The 15,069-nt window shown below is 43.7% G+C and overlaps 1 protein-coding gene across 8 annotated transcripts in view; it reads left to right on the forward strand.

The window, feature by feature from the left end:
- Nucleotides 1-404: 404 nt before the first annotated feature.
- The window catches only part of NAXD (NAD(P)HX dehydratase), a 50,856-nt gene continuing 36,191 nt past the window's right edge, over nt 405-15,069 (forward strand). For 2 of the 8 annotated variants that reach the window (XR_009276852.1, XR_009276851.1), the window contains exons 1-6: nt 945-1,422; nt 2,082-2,644; nt 3,873-4,244; nt 7,646-7,796; nt 8,862-8,907; nt 10,547-10,635. Coding sequence is in view for 6 of the 8 variants with exons in the window: in XM_058831624.1 (XP_058687607.1) it covers nt 1,367-1,422; nt 2,082-2,644; nt 3,873-4,244; nt 7,646-7,796; nt 8,862-8,907; nt 10,547-10,635 (1,277 nt within the window). In the remaining 2 variants the exon portion in view is untranslated. Of the gene's footprint in view, nt 911-944; nt 1,423-2,081; nt 2,645-3,872; nt 4,245-7,645; nt 7,797-8,861; nt 8,908-10,546; nt 10,636-15,069 lie in introns of those variants that run through there. The other 6 variants (XM_058831639.1, XM_058831632.1, XM_058831624.1 and 3 more) reach the window with 6 other exon arrangements.

Consider the following 15,069-nt stretch of genomic DNA (forward strand, 5'->3'; position numbering starts at 1 on the left):
TCCAGGGATGGTGATTCCACCACCTCTCTGGGCAGCACATTCCAAGGTCTAATCACTCTTTCTGTGATGAAATTCCTCCTGATGTACAACCTACACTTCCCCTGGCCCAGTGTCCTCTTGTCCTGTCACTGGTTATCTGGGAGAAGAGGCTGACCCCCACCTGCCTACAGCCTCCTTTCAGATAGTTGTCAAGTGATAAGGTCTCTCCTGAGCCTCCTTTTCTCCAGGTTAAACAACAACAGCTTCCTCACCTGCTCCTCACAGGAGTGGTGTTCTAGACTGGCTTTGTTTTCTTTCTCTGGACTTGCTCCAGCACCTCAAGTGTCCTTTGTGGATTGAGGAGCCCAGAACCAGGCGCAGTACTTAAGGTGTGGTCTCACCGGTGGAGTACAGGGCAAGTGCTGCGTATAGGGGAAAATTATGTATCTGGGCAAGAAATAGCACCTTAGAAGCAAATCACGCTTGCAAATTAGGAGTTTTCTCAGAAACACCTGGCGAGGTGAGGGATGGGAAGAGTGTGAAACGCCGGCAGCAATAAATGGTAGCTTCCTGGGAGTTTATAAGAGCTAAAGGGCCAGAAAGACAGCCCCAAAGCACCATAACAGCCGGGCCAGGCGCTCTCCCGAGCCGGGCCCTGTCACACAGCCTTCCGCGGCGGCGGTGGCAGCGCGGGGAGGCGCGGAGCGGAGCCAGGAGGGCGCGCCCGCCCGCGGGGCCCTGCCCGGCGGCGCGGAGCGGAGCGGAGGCGGAAGCCGCGCCGATGAGTTGTGCGCGCTGGGCAGCGGCCGTGCGGAGCCCCGCGCTGTGCCGAGGTAAGAGCGGAGCGGCCCTGCCTTGTCCCCCGCGAGGATGTGGGGACGGGGCGCTGTCATCGCCCTGGCCGCGGCCCTGTGGCTGCGGCGTGACGAAGGTACAAACCTCCGAGCGCCGGCCCGGGCGGGAGGCGGGGGCGGGCGGGCGGCAGGGCCGGTGTGTGCTCCCACGGCACGAAAGGTCGCCGGGCCGAGGCGGCCCCGTGTCGCTCCTGCCGGAGAGCAAAACCAAAGCGAAGGGGCGGCAGCGGGGCCCGGCACGATGCAGAGCACCCCCTCCTGCGGCGGGGGGCCGGCCGGGCCGCTCACCTGCCTCGCGGAGGGACGGCCGGGGGCGGGGGAAGCGCTCGCAGACCCGACCCCCAGCACCGCCGCAGGGTCCGCCAGGGGCAGCGGCTGCCGGCTCCCCGCGGGCCTGCGGGCGGCGCCGGCTGCGGCGCGGCTGCTGTGGCGGCCTGCAGGGGCAGCGCTGCCGCGCGTGTGTGCGCCGGGGCGGGGTGCGGGGGAAAGCCCGCCCGGCCCGGGCTCCCTGACACGGCGGCCGGGGAGCAGCGATGTCGCTCTCCGCGCTGGCGCGGCGCGGCCCGGCCCGGCGCTGCGCGGGGGTGAGGTAGGCGCCGAGCGGAGCTGCAGCCCTGTGTGTGTGTCCGTGCGTGTGTGTGTGCAGGGATCGCGCTCCACTGCGGCGGGGAGGGAGGGAGGAGGAGGAAGGGAGGGAGGGAGGCAGGCGCACTGTGATGAGCAGAGCCTCCAAGTCCAGCCAGCGCCGTCGTCCTGTCGCTCCCAGCGGAGCCCGGGGCGGGGGAGCGGCAGCGCACGGATGACTGCCTGAGTGGGGAGGAGGAGGAGGAGGAGGGAACCGCGGCTCCGCGTCCGGGTGCCCGCTTGTTTATTTTTTATTTATCATCATCGTTTTCGGGGGAGGCGTGCGAAGGGAAGGAGGCTTTTCTTTTTTTTTTTTTTTTTTCCTTGCCACCTCACCACCCCTCTTGTTGCAGGTGCCCGCAGCGCAAAGCGGCGCCTGTAAAGTTTTGTTCGCGTGCGTGCGGGCTGCGAGCGGCGGCGGCCCGGGATGCGGGTCCCGGGGCCCGGCTCTCCGCCGCTTCCCGCCGCACCGCGGCTGCCGGGGCTGGCGTAGGCGCCCCCTGGGAGAGCCGCGTGCGGGCATTAAACCCCCTCCCTCCTCCCCGCCGCCCTCCTCCGCCCCCTCCGTCCCTCCCTCTCTCCCTCCCTCTCTCCTTCCCTCTCCCCGGTGCGCGGCCATTGCAGTGACCCCGGCCGGCCAAGGATGATTACGAACACGCGGGGCTTCCTGTGGTCGGATCTGGAGACGCGGGCGCTGCTGGAGATCTGGGGCGAGGCGGACGTGCAGTCGGCGCTGGACGGCAACTTTCGGAACAGCCATGTGTACCGGGACGTGGCGTGCCGCCTGGCCGAGCTGGGCTTTGAGCGCACCCCCGAGCAGTGCCGCATCCGCATCAAGGGCCTCAAGCGGCAGTACTACCAGGCCCGGGACGGGCTGAAGAAGAACGGGCACGCCCGCAAGATATGCAAGTACTACGACGAGATGGACCGGATCCTGAGCTGCCGGGGGGGGCCCGACGGCGCCCCCGAGCCGCTGGCCCCGGCGCCCGCGGGGCCGCTGGCCGCGCCGCCCACGCCGGGCACGCCGCACAACAGCCGCGAGCTGGACCCCGAAGTGGACGAGGACAACGGGCCGGAGTCCCCCCGCGACAACTTCACCGAGGATTCCGGCGAGTGCTCTTCGTACGCCGACCACCCCGTCAAGGTGGAGTGCCCGTCCTTCGCCATCCCCGTGCCGCCGGGTGACGGTGAGTAGCCGGCCGGCTCCCGGTGCCCGGTGTCCTCCCCTCACCCCCGGGCTCTCGCAACCCGGCTGCCGGCGCTTCTCCCTGGCTAGCGCGCTTCTCAAGTGGCTTTTGCCTTATCCTGCTGCCTCCTGCCCCGTCCTGCGCGCTCCGAAACCCGCCCGTGCCTCCCCCCGCTCTTGCACCTTGCGCGTCCCCGTGAAGTGGGGAGCCCGGAAGGGAGCGGGCTGCTGCGGGTGCTGGAAATGCGGCATGCCGGGGAGGGGGAGATGCTGCGGACAGTGACCTGAGTGAGGTTTTTATCGGTATTTATCAATGGGGAGCCAGCCCATGGAAAACCAGTGCAGAGATTTTTCGAGACAAAGTGTCAGGTAGCATTGTACAAGAGAATAAGCATCTCCTCGCTGGAGGATTTTCCCATTCCCTGCAGACTGTGTGCAGTTTTGCTAATCGGTATTGAAACGATAATGATGATACCTGAAAAATCTTACTGCTGTTGCAGATGGGCCAGAAAGCCAGGGAAGAGCTTTTGCATAATAAATTGCAGTGGTTGTTTCAGTAACACTGCTTCTAACTTTATCGGGCTTGCGGACAGAAACAGCACTTTGACAAAGCCTGTCCTTCCCCTGCGCGTTCGTTACCCTCCACATTTGTGTTGTGGAGGTGCGGAAAAATGCTGTTTGTTTGTTTTCAATCTAGATTAACGGAGGGTTTTTAATACAAACATGAACCTGTCTTCAGAAGTTGACATCACTTAGGAATCAGCCAATTGGTTGACATTTAAGCAACCTTCTTTTTTACACTTAACCCCCATCAAAGAGTTGTTTACACTAATGTTCTTTTGAAATGCAAATCTAGAATGCCAACAGACTGAAACTCAATTTAGATTAATGTAATTACCTGCAATACACAAATGAGGCTATACTATTTAATAACCTTCACTTAAACCTTTTTAGAAGATGAAAAAGACTCCTATTGTTGAAGTTTAGTACTACAACAATTAAAATTGCCTCTATGATTTTTGTGTTACCCTTGCAACTTGGTAGAAGTTTGTAGGTTTGCTTTAGAACTCTGGAAGAAAAGTACCTCAAATAAATACATCTCATATTGAGAAAGTGTAGCCTAATGCTTTTAGACGTTAGGTCACTTGTAGGGAGATTTTTTTTTTGCTGCTTTCTTCTTAGAGAATTGTTTTCCATCAGAAAAATAATTGATTCTTTCCTTGCTTTAGGCTTTAAAGAAGTCAGTGCTCCAACTATTACCCCACCTCTCAATCAGCCCAAAAGATCAAAAAAACGCCATACAAATTTGACATTGGATAAAATGATGGAAAAATTCCTGCAGCAGAGCATGGATACAGATGAGAAATTTTACAGATTTGAAGAGCAGAGGCTCAGAATTGAGGACAAGCGTCGGGAAGCTGAGCATGCTCGAGAACTCCAGATGTTACAGATGTTGGGACAGATGTTGGCTGGAATTTCTTCTACAGTATCACAAAGATCACAGTCTATACCAGCAAGTCCACCTCGGAGAGCGAACCATCGTTCATATGCGGATAACTTTAATTATAATGCTATGACAGCAACACTTTCTCCACCGATAGGTACTTCCTTCTACAGCATAAATAAAAGCTAGGGTACTTTTTAAAACTTCTGTGTGAAAGCACTGGTAGTAAGCAGCTTTTGAAAATAAAAGCTAATTGGAATTATTTAATACTGTGATGAAGGTGTTTCTCTGATGTCAAATGAAATGAAATCATTATTTGTACCATTGTACTGATTATTTAATACAGGTACATTAGTTATAACAAATTTTGATGAGCAAAATTGTACCTTTTGAACCCTGTAAACTTTGGGAATTTCTTTCTACATTCATGTCTCTGTACCCTGAAGTTAGGAGAAGTTTTATGCATAAAAGGCAACTAGGAGAGTTACTGCAAGCAATCTGGAAGCATTAGTTACTTTGTGGCAGAAATTTTACTGCTTTTCTGCTTGAAGTTATCAAGCCTAGCCCAGTATATGAAGTTAAGGCTGTGCATGTGTTTTTTCAGGGCTGGGAAAAGAGTGGAGTTTTGCCTACACTGAAGTAAGTCAGATGTTAAGATCTAGGTTCTTTAAAATTATTTTTTTTACAACAAAATTCTGAATCTTATAAATTAATTAAGTGGGCGTAATAGAAGATGAAAATACTTGCTTATGTTTTTTTCTACACCAGCTCTTTATAAATTCTCTAGGCATCTGATTTTACTTTAAAGAAAATGGCAAAGCAGTATCTCAAGAATTGGTGTTTATGCGCAAACTCTTCCTTCTGTACCTCCATGTGTGGGCCAGAACCTGATGGTAGCAATCATTAACAAACTTCTTGGGATCTGTGTGCCTCTGGCATTTATCTTTATCATGGTCTCTTTGAACGTGGAGGTAGACTGCACAGGCAGGAGGAAATCGGGGATCTATCAGTGCTGGAACCGGAGTGAAATTGGGGCTTAGTAATTGTAGCCTGCCATCTGGAAATGAAATAAATCTTACTGTGTTCTAATTCTGAATTTCATACTGCTTGTAAGAAAAAAAAAAGTGCAGTGTGAAAAGAGGAGAAAAAAAAAAGCAACCACCCAGCGTCAGTGTTGAATAATAATCGGGCATGCCAGATCCTGAGGGGCATTCTCTGAGTCCTGAGAGGTGGTTTCAGTTGTGTGTTAGTTACCATTTCCCTGTGAAATGCATGGCAGACTGTGTGGTTAGGCCTGTTGAGGGTTTAGGCTGGCAGATCTGGCTGTGTTTCTTGAGTGGATAGTTGGTGTGTAGGATTTTCTGGTGGCAGCAGATTTTTGCTGATAATTTATGGGGTATCAACAGATACAGTGTTTCAAATGTTGTTTTCACTTTTAAAATAAAGGAAAACTGGTGTGCTTTAGAAAATCCCATAGGGAATCCTTTAAGGTTCTAGGCTGGGGTGAAGGTACCTACAAGGCCTTACCATTACTTCTGAAAGTTTTTTCCTGAAAAGCTTAATTATGTGTAACAACCTGAAACTGAGGTTCAGTTTTTCTCCCTGGATATCATCATATAGGTGTACAGCATATTGCATTGTGCAAAAATGCATTTTATGTATTTAACTGTAGCGAGAGCAGTTCAAGATTCTAATCTTCTAACTGGCAAAGGTGTGAAGAAGTGGTTATGCTAAAATGTGAACATAATGCTTCAGGCAACACATCTTTTAAGGAATTAAGGTTTCATTTGTTAAGAGCTGAATATGCTGTAGTGATTCTATTGGTAGAGTAGGGCTATATTAAGAATGGCTTTTTGCATAATCCTCTGTTTTCTCTCCATTTATTATGTAGTCACTTTATATTCACACATGAACAAAAACCAGCAGTAAATAAACAGGCCTTCTTAATACCACTGCACTTTAAGAGTTCCAAGCTCTATAATGTTCTTGTGTGGTTGAAAACCAGCACGTGTATGAAGTGTGATTTAAAGAAAATATCTGCCCTGTTTTCAGAGGAGATGAGCATTTTGTTCTCCTCTGGGTCACTGCAATGCTATTTTGGCCATAATCCAAAACAGGTTGTGGGGTTTTCTCTTTTATTTTTGTTCATCATTTCCCTCCCCCCCTGCCTTTTTTTTTTTATTATTTCTCAGTAGGAGTGGGATGCCTGTATTCAAAAGCAAAAGATCAGCCAAGAGTATATATCATTATTGAAGACTAAAGCATACTATTACTGAAGATTAGTATGTCTGGTTTAGGTTTTGATTCTGTGGAAGACAGAGAAAAAGATGCATTTTGCTTGATAGCACACAGATTTGGAATTTTCTTGTTTATTACATTTTTTTCCCTTATTATGCCCAGTATTTGGAACAATTTTTCTTTTTTTTCTTTTTCCCTTTTTTTTTTTCTCCTCTTTATTTTGGAGTTGTGGGGTGGGGTTACTGAGTTTTATACAGCTGAAAATGAGGAGTATCACAGGACTTACTTTCTACATAATTATGTTATACATGTGTAGCAGTTGAAAGGTTTTTAGAAGATCTGTAAAAAAGAAAGTAAGCATGGCTGTGGTCTAGGACACTGATATTAGCATTCAAATAAGCTGCTCTTCTGAACAGAATTTTGCAGGTAATGAAGAGCTTTTAAGAACTTGCTCTTTTACTGCATTTTCTGCAGTTTATAGTAAACACATTGTTGATAGAAGTAGTGATCTTCACATTTTTCCCATATTGGGTAAATGTTTTATTTCTTTCTAGTTGTAATTGTTAAAATTATTTTTTTCTTCTAAATTTTTGTAGCCTTCTGAAAGAGTTACTTGATACATAGCCTGCTGGGTGTGCAGTCTTTTTTAGTATGTGGCTTGACATGTAGCTTTGCATCAGAGATCTGGAGATGTATTATAGCTAAAAATGATCTTTGTGTGATATTTGTGATGTTTGCATCTAGTGCGTTGGATTATAGTTTTGCAGAAAGACTTTCACTGTGCTTTGTAACCGCCTACCAAAATAAAAAAAGCAGTGAGATTCTGCTAAGAGGTGGAAGTCTTTAAGGGGAAGCGAAATATAAGGTAGGGTGTACATTTAAAATTTGGTTTCAGTTGCTTTGTGCTTGCTCTGTGTCTGGGTGTGTTTAGTCTTTACTAAGTGTACCTATTTCAGCTGAGCTTAATTATGGAACTGATTTCAGGCTGAACTAAGAAGGTATTTCTAGTTACAAAATCTTCATGTAACTATTCTGGGTTGTTGTTTCTTTCTGTACCTGAGCCCTAAATTAGGACTGTGAACAGTCAGTGAGCATATTCTCTTCATCAGACCCTGTGAATACATTTTTATAATCATCACCTTCCCTAGTTATTCGCTGTTCCTAAGGCCTTTAAGTGACAAAGCATTTGGATTTTAGAAGTATGTCACTTTGTGTATCTTTGTGTGATTTTATTAGCGTACATGAGTGCTTAAAAGAAATGCTTGGCAGTAATTTAAGAAAGAACATTCTTTGAAGTAATGCTTATTTTCTTCTTTTCAGTTATAGAGAGATCTTTTTCACTGCACAGAACACACACTCTGAAGGATATGGAGAATATTTTCCAGTTGGTGCGCAATGTTATCCCTCCTCTAACAGGGAAAAAGCATAAAGGTCAAGATGGTCGTATAGGCATTGTTGGTGGATGTCGAGAGTAAGTTAAATAGAAGTTTGATTTTTGCTTCTGATAAAGCTTCAGGATGTCATAACTACTTGTAGAAGCCATTCAAGCTGACCTTACACTTAAACCACAGTTTCCAGAGAGCTTTAATACTCCATCATCATGACCATGCACACTTAGGAAAAAAATGGCATCTTGCAGATGTGTTCTGAAGTTTTGATACTGAATGTTATGGGAACTTAAAATGCTGTTTATGTCTACCTTCTCTGTCTTTTCTGACCACCAAACTCTCTGCTTTCAGTGTTAGTCTTTTCCCATTGCATAATGAGGTTTCAGAATGAGTAGAGTAAGACAGTGGCACATCTGATTTTTTGCTTTCTTGGGAACTGTGTCTTTGTATTTTCTTATGCTGTGTTTTCTTGTGGGCTTTTTATTTTGATAAATACTGGTGTTTACTAGATTCTGTCAATACCTTGTTTTATGTGCTGGAGTAATAGGAACATCCTATTTCAGGGGAGAAAAGAGATACTGCATAAATCAGTTAAATGCTGTGCTGACCTAGAAACAATATTGGCCACAATACTTTGAATGAGCCAGTACACCTTCCTGTTTTTCACTTTCCCCTTTTGAAAGAGGTGACACCTCTCTCCTGTAAGAGATCTACTGCTAGACATCTGCCATTCATAAACATTCCATAAAGAGCAAAAAGGTGCTGTCTTGTAGCTGGGTCAAATAGCCAGGAGTTAGAAGCTGGTGGTCATAGGTTCTTATCTCTTGGCTGAAGCAAGCACCTTTGGAGGGTGGTTGTGTTCATATCTCTCTCTTCAGTCTTTATAAAGAGAATTTAGGGCAACTGGAATCACAGTTTAGGCACTTTAGTTAAGCATCTAAAGCCAGATGGGATTGATCCAGGTCACAGATCCCGTATTTAGCTTGCAAGCAGTTTTTGGCTCTTGGTTTGTTTGTCTCTAAACTTTCACCTCTGTTACTTGAGAAAATTTTGCTGGTTCATGGCATGATCTTTGTAAATATTTATATGGAAGATCATTATCTAATCTCATTCCTGTGTTTCCTGACCTAAATTTTATTTTGTTTCAGATACACTGGAGCACCATATTTTGCTGCAATTACAGCTCTCAAAGTGGTATGTGTTCTTCTATATAAGTCCAAAATGAACTTTTCATCATTTCTGTTGTCTGGGTGTCATTTTTAAAATAGCATTCATTCTGTAGTGCACATGGACCTTGAGCTCTAGAAGGTCTTCTCTTAAGCAAAAAAAAATCCTTAGTCCAGAATTTGTAGAAATACTTTGTGAATGTGTCATTTACTGTGTTTCATTCACTGTGTTTCCTCTCTCTCTGTTAGGTGAAGTTAGAAATATGTCCAGAATTTGACAGTCTCAGGGACTTGGATAGGAAATTTCAGGACTTAATGAAATATTTTCCCCAAAAGTGAACACTAAAATAACCTTAGATTATTATTGAAAGTTCTGTTTTTGCACTATAGGGAGTTCTTCAGAATTTTTTTCTGGACCTGATAAGTGTGTTGAATGAAATAATTTTGTTTCAAAACTTAAAACTTTTGCCTAGTAAAATTCTTACATGCTCTAAGTTTAAAGACTGTGGGTGGAATTCAATATAATTTCTAATAGCACATTTTATTTGCATTCTAATCTTCAGCAGAAGTATTTTCTAAGGTTTTTTTCCTAGAAGCATGAACTTCCTTATTTTATTGACAAATGGCTAAACAGACTACATAAACACAGGGTGATGGTACGAATGTAAACAAGTCATGCTTACATAATACATCTAATTTTCAGAATGCTGTGTATAGTGTGCCAGTACTTTCAGTTCATTGTGTATGTTTTTGTTTTTGAAGATTTCTCTCAATACGTAGGTAACCATCCCAGATATTTCCAACCACCTCTTCCCTCAGGATGCAAGCCCTCAAAGATTTAAAATGGAAATGATGTTATTTAACCACATTATTATAAGATCCCAAGGTCACTCAGCTTTCTGTCCACTATGTGCAAATCCAGTGGCAATACTAGGAGGTTCCTCACTGAAGTAATTTGATTTCAGACAGTTACATCTGCCCATAAACAGAGTAGCTTGAAATGTTAAATGTATAGTAGTAAAGCAGAGAAGACACTTCCTTAATACTGGAAACTTCAGTATGCATGATCAATACAAGATCCACTGGTGTGGTTACTGCTTACATAATTTTATGTATATTCTGATTTTTGAGTTGTTAGCAGAAGCTTGAGACTCAACTCTTCAGCATTAATGTTTATTTAACATAGGGTGTGTTGCTGAAATTGTCCCAGCCTTTTTCTTGTATGAATTTTGCCCATTGGGTAAAAGTGGTAGGACTAGAAATGTATTCATGAGTTTCCATAACTATATTTGCATGTATGTTACAGTAGTGTTATGGCTATCTTATATAGTTTTTCTCATGTTCATCTGTGTTCTTTTGTACATTAGACATTGTAGTCTTCGCTCATCTACAGATGAGAAACATTTCTTAAGTGAATAAAGGTTTGATATTTGTGTTTTCAGTCATCCTGTTAGTGAGAAACAGGAAAAAAATCGTATTGGAAGTTAGATACAAAAAGAACAGAACATTTCATACTAGTCTATGCCAAAATAGAAGAGACAATAAAGTTTATTTAATCTATTGAGAAGAAAGAATTCAGTTGAATCATTAGTTGAGTAATATTTAGAATGATAAAGTTATTATTAAGTATAAATTTGATAATGCTGTTTGCAAATTTTCTTTTTTAGGGTGCAGATTTATCCCATGTGTTTTGTACCAAAGATGCAGCAACAGTAATCAAATCATATAGTCCAGAGCTGATTGTTCATCCAGTTCTGTAAGTGACTTACAATTTGTTTAAATGAGCTAGTCAGGCTTACTAGTTTTAATATTTCAGTCTGAATTGATTAGTTTGTGTTGTTTTGCTGAGTTACTGGATGAATGAGCTGGAGATCACAAAAACTCTGGGCTTTGTCCTTTCATTACAAGCAGTTAAATATTAAATGTGGGACAATCAGTGGTGAGTTTCTTTTCATGATAGTCAAAATACAATTTTTAAAAAGCAGAAATCTTTCTTTCTGCTTCTTGCTAACATGTTCTGTGATTGTAATGCATTTACCAGTGAACAGTAGCAAGATCCAGAACTACAAATTACTACAAGTCAGCAGTTTGCAATCTGCAATTTGAAAGGCAAATGGAGTGTGTTCTCTTGCTTCTTCAGCCCTAATAGTATTTAACAGTAGTGTGTCTGTTTTCCTCTCACTACTGTGTATGTAGACACCTATGCAAAATTACCAGGCAAGAGAAATGCTAATTCTTCTTTGTGAGTATGTTGCTTGGGAATAAATGGATGTTCCAAAATCATATAAAATACAGGGTTTAATTAACAAAAAGATGAAAAGTTTAATAAGTAACTGAATAATAAATTTAATAAGTCCTCCTAATTGGAAAAATCAGCGTGTGTGTGTATGTGCGTGCTTCTCCAGATTTTTGTTCTGAAATGTGTTATTGATTGATAAACTTTCATAGGATAAATTTGTTTCAATGAGGCGTTACGCTGGTTTGCAATGAGCACTGCAAATGAGAGTTGTGTGCCTTGGGTGTATGCCTCTGAGCTCAGCTCGCACCAGTGCGTGTCAGAGTCTGTTGGTGTACATAGCAAAGCCATGATTACGGTAGGAAAAGCATAATTTAAAAACGTGTTTGTCAGATATTGCTGTCAGGAAGGATTTATGACAGTAGAAATATTTTGGTATCTGAGAACAAGAATGTGATCTTCCTTATGGGGATGCCTGTGGTTGGAAGTCAGAAGTTTATTGCATTCTGAAGGTGGGTTTCATTCCTGTCGCTGGAGACAGAGGTGCTTAGGAAGAAGGCAGCTAAACAGGGCTGTGTTTTGTTGGCTGCTTTTTCCCCCCACTCCCCAAAGGCAGAAGAAACCCACAACTTTACAGGTTTCAGACAAAATAAAAATGATGTTTGAAAGCAGGGGAGAGATGGGTGGGGTTTTTACCAGTACAGCTGTTTGCCTCTTCAATCTAAAAGGTGTCTCTTTGGTTGATGTTCTGTCATATCATATATTTGCTATCATATGATAGCAAATGCAGTGGAGAAGCCTAATGGCAATATTAACATTTAACTTGGGGTGTCTGGAAATTCCAGTTGAGATACAGCATATGGTCGTCTTCTATGGCAATGAGTTGGCCTTGCCTTGGGAAAAGCACTGTTTGTCCTGATCTCTGGTAATGGAAAATGTTAATAGGAGAAATAGAACCAGCACAGAGGAAAAAGGAGGTGAAAATAGGGTTAAAAGTAAACTTTCTGTTCATGAAGGACCAGATCATGCCTGCTAAGAGTGGGATTTTTTTATACACAGATTCTCAGTGTCTTCTGTGGAATTCAGATTTCAGTGAAAACCCTGATCTTTCTACCTGCAAAGAGAACTTTTGATTTTAAACTTCTGCTGTGTGAGTTCCTTCAGATGTACACAGTACAGGCAATCTACCCATTTTCATATCCATATATCTTTAAGTCTGTGACTAGGTATTTAATACTTATATTGAAACTGATTAATTTCATGCAGACAGCTGGGCTAATTGCATGATGCACGGGATCTGTAAATATGGTTTACATGACATTCAGAATCAAAAAACCGCAAATATCTGAGTGTTCAGATTTTATTTATTTAATTTTCTCATGTTTTTATCTCTTCCGCTTTGTTCTCAAACTGGGAAAGAGAAAACAATCTTTTCTGGTTAGAAAGGAAAAAAATCCTGATTGACTCTACTGAGCCCAGGTTTTATTGAAATTTACACTAACAGCCTATTTTTCTTGTGAGGTCCTTTGTCTTCAGTGTCACACTTTTCATATGATCCTTTATATGTTGTGGAGCCGTTTGAGTTCCGCAGGCACAGCCGGCTGCCCTTGATTCAGAGCCTGATCTCTTAAACACTCTTTGTACTTTCTCCCGGGCCGCACTTCACGCATGGAAGAACCTCCGGGTAAAACCCACGAGCAGCTATGGCATTGTTTTCTTTTATGTCTCTCCTTAAAACTTGGCTTTGTTATGATTTCTCTATGACCCTTCAGAGTAACTAGGTAGCTGTTGTACCACTCTCTTATTATGCTAATCATAATTATGGCCCCGTGTACTCAACTCCCTGTTTGAACAGCTTGGCATTTTGCCAGGGTTCAGCTGCCATTTTGTACTGCTGGGAGTCTGACATTTTATCATCTTAGCTGCCACAGCTTTCTCTACTGCCTTCACCTCATAGGGGATCACCTCAAGGGAAGAAAATGATCTTTTCTTGCCCCTCTGAATGCTTGGGCTCTTCTGGCTCATTAGAGCTGCTGTTGCGGATCTTTGCCAGCATGACTGGTGAAAGTATGTGAGAGTTAGAAGTTGGACTGGAGTATTTCAGGTCTTTGGCAAGTGTCTGTCACTTGAAGGATGCAGAGAATGTTACATGAGAATGATTGAACAGGGTGGCAGAAGGAGGGTTATGAAAACGAGCATGGCCAGGGCAGTCCCGTGTGACCTCAGAGGTAATCCATCCCGGGAATCCTTCTGGTGTAACATTCCGTGCTGGCGACACCCATAGTGCCACTTTCTCTGTGGTTTTTGTTTCTTGACTTCATTCCCTGGAAGTGAATGTGAGAGCTGGGACTGCATGTGACAGCTTGGGATCTGGAAAGATGAAGCTTCAGAGCCTGGCTCTGTGTCCTTGCTACCTGGGCAGAATAATGAAAGCAGTGTGTCTGGGGGCTGCCAGTGTTATCAGTAGTAACTTTTTCCTTTTTATTCAGGGATTCTGTCAGATGCATTATTCCACAACTTCCACAACACCCTGGTATTATTCAAAAACTGAGCAGCTAACCAGTTCGGTATTGATGTATGACTTTTTGCTTTCCTGTGGAGGAGCAAAAAATGCTTATTGGAGAAGTTGGGGTTTTTTGAATAGCAGCATATACCCAGTCTTGGTGACATCTGCTCTCCTTGGTCGTGTCACTGCTGCCCCAGGTTTGTGCTGCATTTTCCTGTTTTGTCAGCTAATGTGCTCCTACTGTAAATGCTTCACAAATACAGGCAAGATAAAGCTTAGCTTTTGCATTTTATTTATTTTTATTGCAGGTGTTCTCTGTGTGGATTTTTGCTGTAAATGTGTGTGCACTTCCTTCATGCATTTCTAGAGAAGAGTTTTCAGCAGCTTTTTTTTATTTGCCATGCTAGTGGCCTGGCTTAGATCAGGTCAGATTCTTGGATACCTGTGTTGGGTTAGCTTATCCTGTCCTGGTAGGCAAGTGGTCACAGAGCTAAATGAGCTGTATGAACCCAGCTGGCTGTATGTTAAAAGAAGAGAGAATAAATCTATTGTGCTATATTCCCCTTGTGCAGGGACTTTCCAGAGTTGTACAGAGATTTTCTTCTCTGTAGGCCAGAAAAGAGCCAGACACTGCTGAGTAGCCCCCTTGTAAGCTGGTTATCAGACAGTTTGTAAAGTCAACAGTCGATATACCCCTTGATCTCCAGGGCTTTATCACAGAAGTAGAATGAGATCATTAATTTCTTGTGGTGCCAAAGAGGTGACGTAATTTTACATTATCCACCAAAACAACCACCCTTGAACAAGGCAGAGATTTAGAACTAATACCTTCCTCTTAGCTGATTGTATCTCTGGGTTTGTGTGGACTAGGAAAGATTGTCAGAATTACTAGAAGTCTTATAGTTAATTGCAGAGTTCAGGGTTTGGGTTGCATTTTTAAAAAGGTTATTCTTTTGAGTTTGAAATTAGAATAACTGGGAAGAAAATTCCCCTGGGGCTGGACTGTGTGTTGAGGCCAGTTACCTTTAATGAAGAAACTCAGTGAAGATCAGGGTTTCTGGAACACATTTTACCTAGTTTTATTGATTTTTTTTTCAATTTTGACCATTTGAAAAATCATGAAAGTGGATCATGGGTAGTTGAGGCCCTGATAAATTACTTGAGCACTCTGAACCAGTGCCAAATCTCTTATAGAAGGCCCAGAAATAATACTGAGATTTTTGGTCCCCTGTAATTATGTGGAGAGGAGATGCAAAAGCATTGACGCACTGTGGGAGGATGCTCATAACTTTTAGTTGTGTTAGCTAAGGATAGCTATTAAACACTACTTCAGTATAATGCTGATACTAACCTCACTTTTGGATCAGCTGCTGGAAGAAGTGCAGAGTTGTTGTCATCAGGGAAAGTCACAGAACAAACAGATTCCTCCACCAGTCAAAAAGATGTCT

This window comes from Poecile atricapillus, chromosome 1 (genome assembly GCF_030490865.1).
Source record: "Poecile atricapillus isolate bPoeAtr1 chromosome 1, bPoeAtr1.hap1, whole genome shotgun sequence".
Taxonomy (NCBI): Eukaryota; Metazoa; Chordata; class Aves; order Passeriformes; family Paridae; genus Poecile; species Poecile atricapillus.